The 17,631-nt window shown below is 42.0% G+C and overlaps 2 protein-coding genes across 7 annotated transcripts; one reads left to right on the top strand and one right to left on the bottom strand.

Moving 5' to 3' along the window:
* Positions 1–4,258: 4,258 nt before the first annotated feature.
* On the bottom strand, positions 4,259–13,194 carry zgc:92594 (RING_Ubox and BBOX domain-containing protein). Of its 6 annotated transcripts, none has more exons than XM_010868200.4 (10): positions 13,108–13,192; positions 12,505–12,551; positions 11,992–12,256; positions 11,475–11,648; positions 11,085–11,318; positions 9,976–10,071; positions 9,585–9,818; positions 9,378–9,400; positions 8,921–9,066; positions 4,259–6,016 (listed from the first exon to the last, which is right to left on the bottom strand). In XM_010868200.4, exons 2-10 carry the CDS (start codon positions 12,507–12,509, stop codon positions 5,766–5,768), a joined length of 1,428 nt encoding a protein of 475 aa, XP_010866502.1. In that variant the 5' UTR covers positions 12,510–12,551; positions 13,108–13,192; the 3' UTR covers positions 4,259–5,765. The 6 variants fall into 6 exon arrangements, with proteins under 6 accessions (XP_010866502.1, XP_010866501.1, XP_010866504.1 ...); XM_010868199.4 differs by having other exon boundaries at positions 12,976–13,125; XM_010868202.3 differs by lacking the exon at positions 12,505–12,551 and having other exon boundaries at positions 13,108–13,194.
* A 22-nt stretch (positions 13,195–13,216) lies between these two features.
* LOC105008836 (zinc finger protein 184-like) lies at positions 13,217–17,054 on the top strand. The gene is made up of 5 exons (XM_010868197.5): positions 13,217–13,494; positions 13,834–13,913; positions 14,708–14,786; positions 15,066–15,914; positions 16,274–17,054. The coding sequence occupies exons 1-5, from the start codon at positions 13,239–13,241 to the stop codon at positions 16,699–16,701; spliced, it is 1,692 nt and encodes a 563-aa protein (XP_010866499.1). The 5' UTR covers positions 13,217–13,238; the 3' UTR covers positions 16,702–17,054.
* Positions 17,055–17,631: the final 577 nt, after the last annotated feature.

The raw sequence follows: 17,631 nt of genomic DNA on the forward strand, positions 1-17,631 counted from the left end.
ATAGTTAGCACTACCTTGTTTAACTTTTTCTCAGCCTGGAACAAGTCACAGTCGCAATAGGCAAAACTGTACTAACTACTCTGGCTATGCTATCGACAGACTCCATAATGCTAGCAGGCTGGCTAACGGCCTGTCCTGCACCCTATCTCATGGTGAGGCTAGAGGAGTGAGACATCTGTCAATGTTCCTAAATAAAAGAAGGGCACCACTCCAGCTAGGATGGAGTCCGTCGCTCCTCGGCAGATCAGGCCTGGCCCTATTTCTGGGAGAGTCCCAAAAAGAGAGCCAGTTATCTACAAACTACCTCCTGCGATGGGCAGAACTCCAGCGATTGAGTTGTGCAAGTCTGCTGTAGAGCTGTAACACATAAATGTAACATATAGCTATGTAACCAACTTCACACACTGTAGAGGAAGGTTACAGCTCAGACTGCACTAAACCCACTGACACCTGAATATTCTAAAGGGGGTGTGGCTGAGTGTGTCTGAGGATTGTACCAAAAATAAAGGTGTTCTCCACCCAGGAGATGACTACCACATGTCCACTCTTTTGGAACCAATAAACTAATCCAGACAGATTTGACATGTTTTTTTCTTTCTAAATATACGTTTATAATATACGTTCTTTCTAAAATATATTTCTCCATGCTAACTTTCTAACTTCTACATGCTAACGATTCTAAAAACTTTCTGGATGAGTTCATTGGCTCCAAACAGAAATGAAATTGAGGTAGAATCATGCTGCCACTAAACGTTTTTTTTAAAAGGATAAATAGAAAAGGGGCACCAGGAGGGTATTTTCGACTATAGAGGCACATTGTCTTACATGTAGGAGCACATGGACGCCAACACATTTTCTAGCATACAGGGCAGCCTACCTGGCACTGCATCCTGTTATCTCCATTGGAAGGGACCCCACTAGGGCACTGATTTTCTCCACTGGAGGGGCACCCAGAGAACACTTTTACTCACACGTTGGGGCTTTATCACGTTTTCTTGCACACTGGGCCACTGTAGAGAGCAATTCATCATGTTTTATCTACCATATGGGGCATCCAAGAGGGCACTTTTGCAGAATTATTGACATGGGGCACAGGCGGGGGACAATTCTTCTGCACGAAAGCTGCGCATGGGACGCTCTTGGACTATCCAGCACAACAATGCACAAGGCAAAGTTGACCCTCGAGTGGTTACAGCAAAAAAAAGTGAAGGTTCTCGAGTGGCCATCACAGCCTCCTGACCTTAATATCATTGAGCCACTTTGGGGAGATCTCAAACGTGTGGTTCATGCAAGACGAACAAAGACTTTGCATGACCTGGAGGCATTTTGCCAAGACGAATGGGCAGCTATACCACCTACAAGAATTTGGGGCCTCATAGACAACTATTACAAAAGACTGCACACTGTCATTGATGCTAAAGGTGGCAATACACAGTATTAAGAACTAAGGTTATGCAGACTTTTGGAATGGGGTCATTTCATTTCTTTCTTTCTTGCCATGTTTTGATTTATGATTGTGCCATTCTGTAATGACCTACAGTTGAATGAGAATCCCAAAAGAAATAAAAGATGTGTTTTGCCTGCTCACTCATGTTTTCTTTTAAAAAATTACATATATTATCAATTCTCCAAAGGTATGCAAACTTTTGAGCACAACTGTATATTAGGCAGCAAGTGAACATTCTGTCCTCAAAGTTTATAATTTAGAAGCAGGAAATATGGGCAAGCGTAAGGATCTGTGCAGAAGTTTTCACCTCCATATTCAACCTCTCCCTGTCACTGTCTGAAGTCCCCTCCTGCTCCACCATCGTCCCTGTACCGAAAAAACCTTCCATCGCCTGCCTGAATGACTACCACCCTGTAACACTGACCTCCACCATCATGAATGACTACCACCCTGTATCACTGACCTCCACCATCATGAATGACTACAACCCTGTAACACTGACCTCCACCATCATGAATGACTACCACCCTGTAACACTGACCTCCACCATCATGAATGACTACCACCCTGTAACACTGACCTCCACCATCATGAATGACTACCACCCTGTAACACTGACCTCCACCATCATGAATGACTACCACCCTGTAACACTGACCTCCACCATCATGAATGACTACCACCCTGTAACACTGACCTCCACTATCATGAATGATTACCACCCTGTAACACTGACCTCCACTATCATGAATGACTACCACCCTGTAACACTGACCTCCACTATCATGAATGATTACCACCCTGTAGCACTGACCTCCATCATCATGAATGACTACCACCCTGTAACACTGACCTCCACCATCATGAATGACTACCACCCTGTACCACTGACCTCCATCATCATGAATGACTACCACCCTGTAACACTGACCTCCTTCATCATGAATGACCACCACCCTGTAACACTGACCTCCACCATCATGAAGTGCTTCGAGCAGCTGGTCAGAACTCACATCTGCTCCACCCTTCCTGACACCTTGGACCCCTTTCAATTTGTATACCACCCCAACAGATCTATGGATGATGCCATCTCCCTGACGACACACACCACCCTCTCCCACCTGGATCTCATCTCCAACAACGATGAGATCGATTACAGAGAGCTGGTAAAGAACCTGGCTACATGGTGCCAGGACAACCTCTCTCTCAACGTCTGCAAGACTAAAGAGATGATTGTGGACTCCAGGAAGCAGCAGAGGGGGTCATGCCCCCATACACATTGATGGAGCTGAAGTGGAGAGTCTCCGAATTCAGGTTTCTAGGAATGTTCATCAAAGATGACCTCACTTCGTCCAGACAAGCAAACTCTGCAGTGAAAACGGCCCAAAAATTCAGCGGAGCACATCATCGGCTGTCATCTCTCTGTGAAAGGAATCTACCATACACGACGCCTGAGGAAAGCACAGAACATCATCAAAGATCACAGACACCCAGGCTATGGTCTGTTCACACTGCTGCCATCTGGTAGGCGCTACCAGAGCATCAGGGCATGCACTTGCAGACTCAAGGGTTTTTCCCCTCAGGCCATAAGGCTCTTCAACCAGCAACACTGATCAGACACAAACTTTCCAGATGCTTTAAAGTCCTTTCAGGTACTTTTAATGGACATTAGAATATTCCTATGCATGTACCATTCAAGCTTATCACACTCATACCTATAATACACAGTATTTTTACCATACTGTTCATACTCCCCAACCTACCCTTTCAAAATTAATGCTATTTTACATTGTATATTATTATTACCACTACCAATATTGTTGCTAGCTTACACTACACTTTTTAAATTGCTGCTAGTGTAAGGTTATGTATATTGTTGCTTTATTTAAAAAAAAATATCTGGCTATATTTTTGCTTATATTTTCTTCTTAACTCTCACTACGTAGTTACCTGGTGCTATGTCACAAACATTTCATTGTGCAGGATGACCCTGTTGTTCGGTGCATTTGACAAATAAACCTTGAAACTATCACCACCAGAATCAACGCACAACATGGGTAATCATGGAATGTTTTAAATCTTCCGGGGCGAGTACAGATTATTTTTTGGTTTGTGAAGATGCTGGAAGGAAGCAAAAAGTATAAGCAAAAACACGTTAATCCATTTTCCTAATTGTACGTCGGGTGATAGCTACAGAAACTCGCAGTCAGTCCTTCCCACACAAAACCACCCTGGACTAGCTAATACTATAGCGGTCTCGTTCGGTGAGGGAAGACAAGTCGTCGTGTTATTGTTTAGAGGCAGGATGCCTCAAAGTGCCCCTATAATTCACAATTAGAATTCTGAAATCCACTCGAAACGTGAAAGCACTTGTTGGGAGAATTCTCTTGAACGCGGTCTGTATGAATAGTGGGCAGAAACTTCTGTAGCTTTTCGCTACTACAATGGATTTAAGACGTCTGAAAACACTGAAACCTCCGCAGAATTGAAACTACACTGTAGAACACCGAGGTTCTCAACAAAATACATTAAATCCATAACAAGGTGATAATTTTTTCAAGTCATTAATGGAAGTAGTCTGAACAAACCAATAAATCGCGTAAATAAATTGGACTCTACATAATGCAGTATATGAATAGGCATTTTTGTAATATTCATTCATTTATCTTTATAACATTTGTTAACATTTTTTACTTCCAACACCAAAAATCTGTATGACAATCTCCAAAATATGTATTTTTTTTAAATTCAAACTTTCAAAATAATTCAAGTTTCACATATGCAATAATGTGAAAAAAAAAAAAAAAAGAAAAGACTATTTCCACTTTCCTATATGATCTTTCCTGCACAGTTCAGGAAAGAACAGGGTCCGACAAAACATCTTAAGTCATTACAAATTGGTCTACAAATATTTATTCGAATGGCAAGTCATTATATATGGTTCAAATTCATTAGTGCACTTTGTTGGTATGAATTCACATTAGTGAGAATTTGCCCAAACATTCTGACATTAATTTATGTATTATTTATCCAGTGCACTCAAAACACCATATATACATAAATAATACTGCACTTTCAAGGCAGCTTTACCTTTATGCATAACACAGCCAAAACCTGGGTTTAAATACCATTTTAAATGTCAAATACATGTGCTTGAACAAGCTCGCCTTGTCTCATGGTAAAATTTGATTTAAAATACTTAGACAAATCAAGCGCACAAAAGTATTTTTTTCAAAAAATGTAACTATTTGAACACAGGTCGGCAACAGTTTAGTGACCTAAACTGTGCTTTGATCAAGATGGGGGAAAAGGGAAGTCAGAATTAGAAGCCTATTTGCAAGCGTTTAACTCTTAATCTTCAGGGGGAAGGTAGGAGGTAGGGTGCCATTTGGGCCTCAAGGGTCCTGGTCAAGTAGTGCACCATATAGGAAATAAGATTGGATTTGGCACAGACACAACCATCTCCCATTTGAAACACTGATGTAGAGGGTTTTGTTTTGGACAAATGGGACAATATAACTTCCACTGATATCAGTGCATGACTACTGAACTACCATTTCCGTCAAACGTTTTATGTGAAGGGAAATAATAAACATCTTCAGTTATGTTCATGAATCGCTTGATAGAGTTGTGGTACGGTCTCTCCCTGCTCCGCAACTTTCGCACTCAGGGAGAGCAGGGCCAGACAACCATGAGTGCAGTGTCATTTGGCTATATTGCTCTTTCGCCAGTACAGTGATTTCTTAGACATTTGTAAAATGTTGCTTATCTATTTAAAAATAAACATTAGGCAACCACATAGGCAAACCTAAATCTATTGTGGTACATGCCGTATTTATTTTATGAGATAAATGTCTATCGACAGCTTGTAGGTTCCCTGGACATGCCAACAAGCAGTCTTTGGAGATGTTAGAAAAAGGTCATCTTTAACACCCGCATCTGACATTCATCACATAAAATGTATATGGCATGTACCACAATAAATTGGGGTTCCCTAATGTTGTGTTTTGCTGTAGCAGAACATTACCCATTCACATCACGTCAATCAATGTTATTTCACAAAGTTTTATCAAATGGCTTCAGCAAGGGAGACCAATATAACCAAATGATGCTGCACTCATGCTAGCTACAGCAAGGGAGACCAATATAACCAAATAATGCTGCACTCATGCTAGCTTGACCCAGCTCTCCCGAAGAGATTTGGATGCGTAGAGAGGAGGTTATTAATTTCAGCAATTTATGAATTTGTCGATTTCTTCGTTATTCCCCCTTGAGCTCCAAGATCCCCCCCCATTGTCAATTCATCAGAATGGGTCTCCTACTCAGTTTCTTCTTCGTCGTCGTCCTCCTCCTCCTCCTCGCCTTCTTCCACCTCATCGTCTTCTTCACCTTCCGGACTGTAGAGTTCATCTGCTGACTCGTTTTGGTCATTTATATCCTCTTCCTCACTCCTCATCTCTTCCTCAGCTTCATCTAGTTCATCTCCATCACTGCCATCCTCATCGGCTTCATCATCATAATCGTCTTCCTCCTCCGCTCCACTATCATCTTCTTCCCCAACTACAGGACCTGGTACATAAGAAAACAATTAAATTATTTGGTTGTTTCTCTTACTAGTGGTGCAGGACCTAGCACAGATCAGAAGAGTAAAAACATTTAACTATATCAAACTATTACCATTGTAAGTAGGGTACACATTCCATTTAACAAATTAATTGGACAGAAATACCCATTTTGAATGCAGTTAAATGCTTTGTTAGACAGGACATTTTTTCTTCTAGATCAAAAAGGGGCTTATGTGGTGTGAATGTTCAGAGGATAGGGCAAGTGGAGTGGCACAAGGTGACAATGGCCCATCACTCCACAGAATTTAGAAATTTTAGAGGACAGAATCTTGATGTTCAAGACAATTTCTCGAAATTCAAAAAATTTCACCAAGGAGCTAATAGAAATGTTTGTCATATGAAAGAACATTTCCTGAATACATAAGAACCAAGAAACTGCAAACACTGCTCAAACATTCAGTGTGTCAGATGTAAAGATGGGTGACAAATTAAAGGAAAAACCTGAAAAGAAAATTGCAGAGGACTACAACAAAGGCAGATGCTTCCATACAGGTGTACTGCCTGAAACAATTAAGCAATTAACTTCCCAACATGCTCTGGACATGTATAAAAATACTGAGCAGGTCCAGTTGAACTTGATTTTGGATCAAGATGGCAAGAGGAAAGGATCTTAGTGTTAGACTGTGCCATTAAAACCAAATGAGGGAATGTCTTTTTGAAGTATGGTATTCCATCCCTCCAGTACAGTTCCAGAGATTCATAGAATATATACAAAGGCATAGTAAAGCTGTTCTGGGGGCTTGTGGGTTTTCCTTTTATTTGTCACTCTTCTGAAGAGATGTTACATAATGTTTGTTGCAGGAAGAATTTCTGACAATTGTCCCTCAGTAAAATTACATGTCACAATGAATATTTTACAGATATCCATGTTCTATAATATAATTTATATTATAGTAATTTAGCAGCCGCTCTTATCTAGAGTGACTTGTTGATAAATACAATAGGAGGTAAATTCACTGTTGAATTATGCTGTTCAAAAAGTTGTTAAAAGTCACTTTAAAGTGTGACGTAAGTGACTTATGTCCACTGATTGAGAGATGTCTGAACATTAGCTACCACATTTAACCAGATATGTTCTCTTTTTAGACAGCCCACGGAATCACTGGGAAAAGGTGTACACACGTTCCACCTTTACCAACAGACTACTGTGCATCAAAGCAAAGGTTTGTCAAGCTGCTAGATGGCTCCGGACTCATTAAATTACGCAAAGCTATGGGAGGACTTGGAAATCAAATTTGGCATTCACCAGATTGTAGATCTCTCGTCTATACGTGTTAGCTCTACAGAAAATGTAACTACTGCAACCACGGCTGGCTTTCAGCTATATCGCACCAGGCAACTAATTGCATTTCAATGAATCCATAACAAAAGGAACACTGTTTATCTCTAGTTGCTAGTGATTATTCGTTCTGAATGCTTCCTTTATTTTCGTCGAACAGGATTCTCAAGGAACGTCTTAACAGAAAGGAATTTCCATCGCTACTAGGTAGTACCACTAGATCCTTATGCCTAAGCTCCTCTGGGGAGGATGTTTTTTGAGCGGCCATTGCCTACCTTCGTCCTGGATAGGACATTCCAGACAGTTTCTGTTGGAGAGATTACTGTATTCTTATTTGCCAGGCCAAAAAACAGTAAGGTGGCCCGCCTAAGAGTTTCTATGACACAAACAAACTTGCAAGGAAAGTAAGGAAAGAGGGTTTATGTAAAGGATCAGTGAGTCGGATCCAAACTGAGGCAGTGGTACACAGGCACCAGACGGAGCAGCTTAAACCACAACACCCCAAGACAATAATATTGTTATTTAAGTGGCAAAAACATCTCCAAAAAGTTATTCTGAAAAAGAAATTGACTAACATATCCTCCCAATTCTGAAAGATCTTGCCTACAGGTAGGGCCCTATGATATCGGTTTGATTTTCTCTGTGTTTTAATAACACCCTAGGCAGTAAGGGTGCCTAGGTAAGCTGTTTTTTCGGGGGTTTTCACCCATGCAGGCCGTAGTTCCAAATAAGCCACCCACAACCATGAGTGACGCTCACATATCTTATGGGAAAAGTGAAATTCTGAAGCCTGCACCGATCCCTAAAACCGCAAATACGTGTCACTCTGCATACTACACTTCAGCACTGCATCCCATGGAGGACAGGCTGTCAAGCCGTCGCGCTCTATCCAAAGTGATCCTGAAATATAAATGGCGGACGGCTATTGTGAACAGAAATTTAGCCACACACAAATTTAGCACAAGAGAAATGCATTAAGCAAAGGTTCAACCACCTTCTAGAAAATAAAATATCTGCGAACGTGTTTGAACCTAGAAAAGTTTGTCAATCAACTAGCCAAATCAAATTATTGCATGGTTTGTCTTCATTTACCCTTTACTCACATAAAGCAATATTCATTATAAATAGAAAATTGCTGCTCTGATTGGATCAAAGAAATCGCCACTAAGATGACAGGAGCCGTACTGTTAAGAATTCTGCCATTTTATACTGGTAATAATCTGTGCCAATTCCCCAGCCTACACGTCTGTACATAAAAAGTTAGTTTGATAAAGGACTGAGTCGGGACATCTGCCAGGGCAGGGCAGGCAAAGTACAGAAACAGTTTTTTTAGGATTCACCTCTGCTTCAGCTTGGTTCATAAAAAACTGATTCTTCCAGTTTCAGCCAGTGTCCTAGCATAAAAATCCAATTCCATTCTGTAAGCTGTCCCTGCCTACCCACACTCTTGACATGTTGGGGGAGATGTCCATTTCAGAATTGCATTATCAAGAGGCAGTTTAAAGAATCCCAGACCTAGTGCTGTTGATGCCCTAGGACTTCAATTTCAGAGACCAGATTTTTACTTACAGAGCTCGTCGATGAGTAGAGAGACACGGGAGCGTACTTCAGTAAGGAATTCCTCCTGCTTGGCTTCTATGGCCTCGGCCAGGCCGTCAGGATTGATGGTAGCGTTCTCTGGGCAGAACAGGGGTTTCTTCCACTGCCTGCAGAAGCTAGGACACATGCACTTCCATTACAAATAGCCGTCACTAAATCCCTGTTTCCATTGGCCGTTTCGAGGTAGCTAGCTAGCAACATTAGTGAAGCTAGTGGCTGACTTGCCTTGGCTACCAGGCAACATGGTATCAGTACGAATTTCTGGAAGCATTTGGAAGATAAATTCTGGCTAGCTCTACCTGGCCAGCCCAGTCCAGCATTCAAAGTGCAATAAGAAACAAAGCATAATAGATAGGAAGAAATAAAATAAATAAAAATAGCCCCCCCCCCCCCCCATACCAAAACCTCCGACAGAACAAACACTTACCTTTTGCTTGATGACTTGTATGCCTTAACAGGAAATCGGAAAAGAAGAGAGTAATGTTTATTAGTTCCACAAAACATAAATAAAGCCATTTCGGGAAACAACAGGAGATTCCTGGCCATTTTACATTTCCGCTCTGGTCAGCTGATCCATGTATATACACAGTGTGGCTGAAAACAGTGAACACGTAAAGTAAAACCCTGAACTAACTTGGAGGAAGCAAAAGGGGTCGTTCTCTTGGACCAGGGTCTGAATGCTGCCGCGGGCTTCCTGCAGACGTGACTGGTCCTGGACGACTCTGGCTATGTTCCGCTGGATGTTGGGGCCAGCCTGGCAACCCAGGGACCGCGGACAGTCCCGGAGGTTGGCAAGGAAGCTTGCCAGATGGACCTGTAGCACCTCTCCCAGGGCGGTGACACGCTGGTCACAGCCCTCCAGGAACCTCTGGATTAAAAAAAACAGAACATGAGGACAACAGCCTAATAGCGTATTTTAAAAAGGCTCCATTTAGGGCTGACATAGAACGGGTTCCCGTCCCCACACAAGGAATCGTATGTTACAGTCAAAAGACATCAAACTGATCATTGCTCGGATTTCTGACCTTGTTCTGTCGTTCCAACTCTTTCTGCTCCTGAAGAGCTCGCTCTGCTTTGCTCAGCTTCCCGTCCACCTTCTGTAGCTGGATCTGCAGAGAGGCCTGATGGACCAGAGCAATCAAAAGGCAGGGTATAAGTCAACACCGTTTTAATAATACATGCAGGCCCTCACCATTGCATTTTTGGGCTCAGTGGCACCAACCTTTTCGCATTTTTAGCACTATTCTGCAAAGTCTGCAATAAGGTGAAGACGTTTCTACAGTTTAAAAGCAAATTTCCTACAATTCCAAACTATTTTCCATGGAGCGGAGACAAGAATCTGCTGTATTAAGCTCATCTGATTGTGTGGTATTCAATATGTAATATTAAACACGATGTGTATATAAAACGTGCTGTTTCTCGGGGGACGGGGGCTATGTGAACCCTGATACGGGGCAGAATTATTGATGAATCTCTTTAGGATACAGCTTCCATAAAAGTTCTGCCTGCATTCTGAATGGCAGCCTTTCCTTTGCAGTGCCCAACCGGATCCCTCCTACCCCGGTTACAGGACTACAGGGCTATTTCCTAGGTAGCCATTGTCTCTCGCTCGCTCAACCACGCCAGAGCACAGCGGTGATAATACAATGACAATCACCTGCATTCGGGACTCATCAATGGCCATTCTGTGGCGGTCCAGAGCGCACAAGTGTGGTCTTTGTGTGTGTGTGTGTGTGTTTGTTGGTACACGTTTTGACTGACTGCAAATGAGAGTTGGTAAATGCTGGAGTTGGACAATGTGGACATGAGCCCCATATCACCTACAAATTTAAAACAGTACAATACGTTTTATTTACTACCCTTTAAATCACTTCTAGTTTGAACACTGGACACTTGACGGCTACAACAGTCAGTCATATTAGCAAACCCATTTAGTTTTCAACTTCCCATTTCTGGAGTTCAACCAACTTTTCATAAATTTTTTGTTTTTTAAAACAGCTTTTTGTGCTTTTCAAAGGTTCTGTTTGTTTTCCCAACTCTATTGCATGTTTGTCATGACAATGTAACCCTCCCTGCTACTACAGACCAGGACAAGACACCCTCGGTCCAAGAGGGAACGGTTGAGGGCCATTACCTTCAGATCTTTCATGGTGTTTTTCAGGGTCTTGATGGTGTGTCCGCTGTGGCCGCCTTCTATGGTGCAGGCGTTGCAGATGCAGACCTTGTCGTCCATGCAGTAGTAGCGATACATCTCGTCATGCTCGGGACACTTCCTCTTCCTCAGGTCTCCAAGGGGCTCAGTCAGAATGTGTTCCCTGAATGCAGGCAGCTCCATGTGGGGCTTCACATGCTCCTTACACATGGACACCTAATAATGACCGCCACAATGTCTTTTGACTTTGTATTATTTATTTTTTTCGTAAATGCTCTTTTTTTTTAATATACTGTATGTGTTGCGGTAACTGCGTGGCTGAGGGGACAATGTCTTTTTTGCAACACGTCACTCATTCGTTCACCCGCTTACCTCACATTTCAGGCACGTCTTCACAGCTAATGTCACGGCTATTACGCCCTCGGGTTCCCCTTTCTCATCCGTCACGCTAGCTCCCACAGGAGGGCAGTAGTCACAGGGTACAGACACAGGAGTCTTAGATGATGCTGGCTGACTTTGTTGGGGTCGTTGGCTCGTCGAAGCTTCCTGGTCACACAGAGAGACAGAAGAGAGCGAGCTGGTTTACTGATTGGCCTATAAGAGAAAAGAAGTAGATGATTCATGTTTCTTTTCTTTTTTTAAAGAGATGAAGGAAGTGAAAACAGCTGATCACGATGACAGAAACATGAACTTTACATTTCAGCTTTCATAGCCCCTAAACAGCTATTGCATCCAGGGTCATGTTCATTAGTGCACACTTTTACAACCTTTGGAAATGGTAAACAAAAGCAAATGTTTGTTACGGAGCAGTTTCCCATAGCCCTGACAATGTTGGCCACTTTTTGATTTGATTTCTGGTAAACAGGACCCAATGAACAAAAACACATACCATTCCCCTTCGACGGTAGTCGTCGGCGATGTTGGCGAGCTTGAAGTTCTTCTGGTAGGTGGAGGAGCAGCGGTGGGTCTCGCGGCATTCAGGGCAACGAAAGCGACTTCGCTCTGCCCGCCGCTTGAGTCTGTAGAGACAGAGCAGGCAAAAGCTGTGGCCGCAGGGAAGCAGGTGGGGGTCCCGGAACACATCCAAGCACACGGGGCAGGTAAGTTCATCTTCTAGAACAGAGGACTGGTCGATGGAGGTAGCCATTGATGGACTGGAAGAAAGAAACAGTATGGATGGGAGAGGGGAAGGGTAGTGACTCTAGTGAGCTAATTATAGGGGAGCCTTGTATACAGCAGGGTAGCAAAAACTGTGTAGTAGTCATAAATGTAAACATTGAACCCTTTGATATGAACATGTCTTTGTATTAGGAGTGATAAATAAAACAAAATGTAAACACTTTAGTCATAGTCTAACAAATTGCTACAAAAATGCTGTTAAAATAAAAAGGGCATTTATTACCTCATTATACATGATCCAGCCTAAAAACAATGGTAAACCTAAAAAAACTATAAACAATGCGGGGATCAGTAATTTATTTTCCATTGAATCAAAACATTATTTCCGCTTTTCTATGCCAACACAGTAGAATTAGAATCGAAAGCGAAAGAATTCACAAAGCTCAGAACATGGCACATATTCAAGTCCAAAGATAACGTGTTGCATAGCTATCTACAATGTCTAATTTGAATTCCATTTGAACACCAAAACGACAGCTTTTTAGCGTGGTTAACATGTGTAAAGCATGTGAAATCCCTCGTAAATTACTTTATACGAGTTTTTATTTTAAACAGATTAGTTACGTTGACCTAGATTCCATATTGGCTGATTAATTAGCTAGTTAGATTGCTGGGTTGCATAATAGCAGTATGAGCGAGGTTTAACTAAAAGCATATTCACAACATTTGCAACAGCATCCGCCACTTACCGTACCTTAAATCTCAGAAGACGGAAGCATAAAGTGTTTCTTTTCTCACAGACGTCCTTAATCTCTCGCATTCTTAGCCATTCCAAAATCTCAGCTGAACACGACTCAGATACATTAGTGTTGTTTGCCAATCTTACCATGAACGCCGGCAGGTGAGCTCTGCCCGCTATATCAATCCTTAACCTCTTGACAACAGAGCGGGTTGAGGGTGACGTCAGTAGAATGCGCGCGTTGAACTTTCCGGCAGTGTTCTTTCAGGCTGCTAGTTATGGAGCGTAATGCAGGCTTTGTGAATCTTTTCCAAGCGCGGGTAAAGGGTGTTTTGGATATTCTACTGGACGTTGCCGTGTTGGAGATAACACATATTTTCCGAGGGACTTTGAGTAACGTTATTATCCAGGAAGTTGGAGCGTCACGTGTTTCTCAAAACGATGGAGACCAATGTAACTTACAAGAGGTGCTGACATGCAGGCTGAAGAATTCTTTGGAGAAGGCAATATGGACACACGGAAAAACTGCAGAAAGTACATGAAGCAAGCATTGATTTATTTTAACAACCAAGTTTTAAAGTAGGCCTTGTTTATCATTGTTTTCCGTAACGGTCACTGCCTTTGTATTAGGTTTTCAATGGCTATGTATCGGCTGGTCACCTCGGCTGCACGTGGTATATGTACTAGAATGCAGATTGACCACAATATGTTAAATCCAGAGTCATCCAGTGACATCTAACTAGTTCGGTAACTTTTGTTACCTTGGTAGGCCTACTGCAGAATTGAAGGTTGCTCTGTGCTTAATTTTAAAGATCTGTCAATTATTGGCAAATTGTGTGTTTTGAGTTTAAAAATCCTTTTTTTTCTCCCTAGCAACCACCCACAGGTCTGTTGCTGCTGCAGTGCCAGTGGGCGAGATTGGTGGAGACCTGGATGTTCCTCTTAAAGATGAGGTGAGATTGTTAAAAGTAATAAATCAATAAATGGAAATTGGAACCTCTAATCCTAACTGCCTTGTATGGTGATGGTAATGCCAGATAATTTCACTTTAGCTATGTACATTTGTTTATTTAAGTTGTGGTTAATCTCATCTACTTGTTTGTAATGTCACTTGGTTGGATAACTTCCAAACTGCAAATGATCTGCTGATTAAGCATGTTTGGCTACTAACTGATTGGTTAAAATTAGATCTAGCTATTCTCAGAACCAATGCCTTAACACAAACATGGAATAAAAAGTATATGTAGCACATTCTTAAGCAGTAAATATGCTTCTGATGCAGCATTCTTTTTTTAATTGTCTGAAAGATTATAAGTTACAGCAGTTGGCATGTTATTGTAACAGTGTTTTACATCAGGATACGTTATTTGAATGCTGTGTCCTCTAGAGATGGAAATGGGCATTGTTCATTATGTGTCCAACACTGCTTTCTTCCTTTCCAATTCCTCTCAGGATTCAGGCAACACACAAAATAAGGCGCTTAACAGATTGGGATCAGTCATCCAATTCAAAGAAAAAGCTAGAACAGCATGTGTGAATAGAATGAAGTTGTGTCATTGACATGAATAGAGAAAGCAGGAAGATCCTTCTAGTTACTTGTTTAGATGGCTCTGTAAAAAAAACACTCTCTTGACCATTTGGCAAAAGAGATTAAGTAGGCTATAATGTTCAGTGTCAGTTTTCTATGTGTGTATCAAAATGCTCATGACAACTTCAGAAACCCTTAATTGATTGTTCTGTCTTGTAGACATGTGACATGAACTGGAACGTAGTTGAGATTGGTATCTCAGAGGAAATCGTTGACCGTCTCCAGGACGGCATGCCACGTAAGTGCACCAGACAAGCTAGCACTGTGGGGCTGATGATACTTACGTGAAGTTGGGCGTTTAAAATACTCTTATCCAGATTGGTAGCAATAGTTCTTAAAATCATTTCACCTAACTGGTGCACTGACATGCATGCATTTGTGTAAAGATCGATTGAACTAAAAACATATTTTAAAAAAGTTTGTAGACTACCCAATGTCTTAAGTAATATTCATGATTTTGTCTCTCTTGCAAACACTTTCCTAATAAAAGCTGACATAATAATTTAATGTGTTTCAGATAATGAAGAACACCGAGTTTTACTCTTCACTGGAACCACCTGTGAACCCTCAACACCCTCAGGGTTCCGGGAACCACACTGCACACAGAGTGAATTCACTGGAACCACCTGTGAACCCTCAACACCCTCAGGGTTCCGGGAACCACACTGCACACAGAGTGAATTCACTGGAACCACCTCTGTGTCACCGTGTTCAGATGACATCTCACCTCTAACCTCAGCTTCAGAACAACTGACTGAAAAAGGGTTGCGGGCTGCTACCACCTCTAACCCCCATCCAGTGCATATAAAACAAGAGGAAATTGAACAATTGCAGTGTAGCTCAGTCAGACTGTTAGATGGACAGCTAGAAAAACTACAACCAGTAAGCCTAGTGGAGAAAATTGAAACTACTTCTGTTGCTGTGAGCATTCCAGTGGATATGGCAGAACAGCCCAGAAATCCTGTGCATCACCCAGAAGCACTCACTGTATGTAACAATCCCAGCACTGCTATGGAGGAGGAACCCAGAAACCCAGAAACACTGGAGCTCAAGGAGATGGGGAAGCTGCACAGGGTTGCTACAGGACCAAGCGCTTTACAAAATATTGTCAATTTGATTACAACGCCACAACCAAACATGCCCAGTCTCACCCAACAGAACCACGTACACATGCCGACACGATCAAGCACGTTACAGGAGCCCGTTATCACTCAAGAAAACCATGTACACACAGCATCACAAACTAGCATTTTATCAAACCCACCACCAGACAAGAAGCAGCGTGACTTTCTGTTGGGAGGCCTCTCCTTCCCCAACACAAATGTGCACTTCCATGAATTGCAGAAGCTTCTGAAACCCTGTTCAGGTAGTCACAGATTCTTTGAATCTCACTTCGCCTTTCCACAATTCTGAGTCAACTAGCCTCTCCTGCACATCCTTGTTAGAATAGATCGTCCTTATATAATGTATTTCAAGTAAGCTGTAGTGTGGTGTTCAGCCTGAGCAAGACGAATCAAGACTGGTGTGAAATAGTCTCTCTACAAATAATCATTAACCAAAATAGTAGATAAAATTACATTGATTCAATTTCTGCCGGTCTTCATGTCCATATTCCAGAAGTAAATTTGTATTCGTATAATATGTGCAATATAATCATCTATAATGTCTGTAATCTCCCAATTGGGTGTTTTATTATGGTACCTTGTCCCATATCTTCCTCTCCAGTAAGGCTGGAGAATGTGCAGCGCATAGGGAAGGTTGTGGGAAATGGCTGCCAGGGACTGCGCATCTGCTGGGACTGCGGCAAGATCTTCTACCGGAAGCGGAAGCTGCGGCATCACCAGCGTTTAATCCACACCGGCGAGAAACCGTACTGCTGCTCCCAGTGTGATCGGACATTCTCACTTCGGACGAACCTGACAAAGCACCAGAGGATCCATTCAGGGGAGAAACCATACGGCTGCAAGCTCTGTGGAAAGCACTTCCGCGTCAACGGGAAGCTGAAGGTTCACATGAGGTTTCACACAGGGGAGAAGCCCTTTGGCTGCACACTGTGTGGGAAAAGATACAGGTCGATGAAGAATTTCAAAATCCACATGACCACTACACACCCACACGCCAACCTGCCCCCTGCCCAACGTCTTAAGAATTAGGCCAAAACCAGGGTCCGAACTGGAACTCTGTTCTGTATGTAGATGTGCTATGTTAGACTATGTAGGGCAAAGAATTTGCCAAGATGTGACAACCCCCCCATATAGACATGATGTACTTCAGATGAAGGGCCACACCAGGGCTCTTCAATGTGACCATTTCACTTGCATATGTGCCAATTTTCCAGCTTTGTTGCGGTGCTAACCAATTTAGGATTACCTATTTGTATTCTCGTTTTAAAACCATATTCTTCATTCTGTTCCTATAATTTTTTTGTGTGTGCAGTTTTCTTTTTAGAGCCCTGCATTCAACCATGAATGAAAGACTGAAGACTAGAAAATGCGGGATAGAATACATTTAATACAATACTACATGCTGTCTAGAGTTATAAATAAAAAAATAAAAAAATCAATTTCCTTAGTACATTGTAGATTTGTCAGTTGGTGCTTTATATGATCCAGTATTGTTAAAGGCCTACAGACTTGCAGTGAATTGTTTGTGCATGAGATGGATACAATGAATAACAGGTTCAGTGCTATTTTACAGCTGGAATAGACCATCACAGTATACAGAAATGAAAGGCCAAGAAAATGTCAAGTTATTTCATAATTATTTGTTACAAGAACATGAGTGACTTTACTTGGTAAGGAGGGGTCTGATTTTCATTGTTTTTGGCATAAATTATGGACCAACTGCCATCTCCTCTGAGAACCCACCCAAATGAAATTTTTGTTAGAAAGCCATATCTGTAATTAGAATTTTATCAACTCACCCAAGCCAACCAGGCGAGGGTACTAATTAGTGACAATGAATCAATCAAGTGCACAAGTTACTCTAATGGTCAAACGTTAGAACCCCCTAAGGATACAAAAGTATGGACAGTTTTTGGTTTAATATTTTAACTGACTTTTCTTTCCCCTGCAGGCTGCTAT

Source organism: Esox lucius, chromosome 24 (assembly GCF_011004845.1).
Source record: "Esox lucius isolate fEsoLuc1 chromosome 24, fEsoLuc1.pri, whole genome shotgun sequence".
NCBI classification, from domain to species: Eukaryota; Metazoa; Chordata; class Actinopteri; order Esociformes; family Esocidae; genus Esox; species Esox lucius.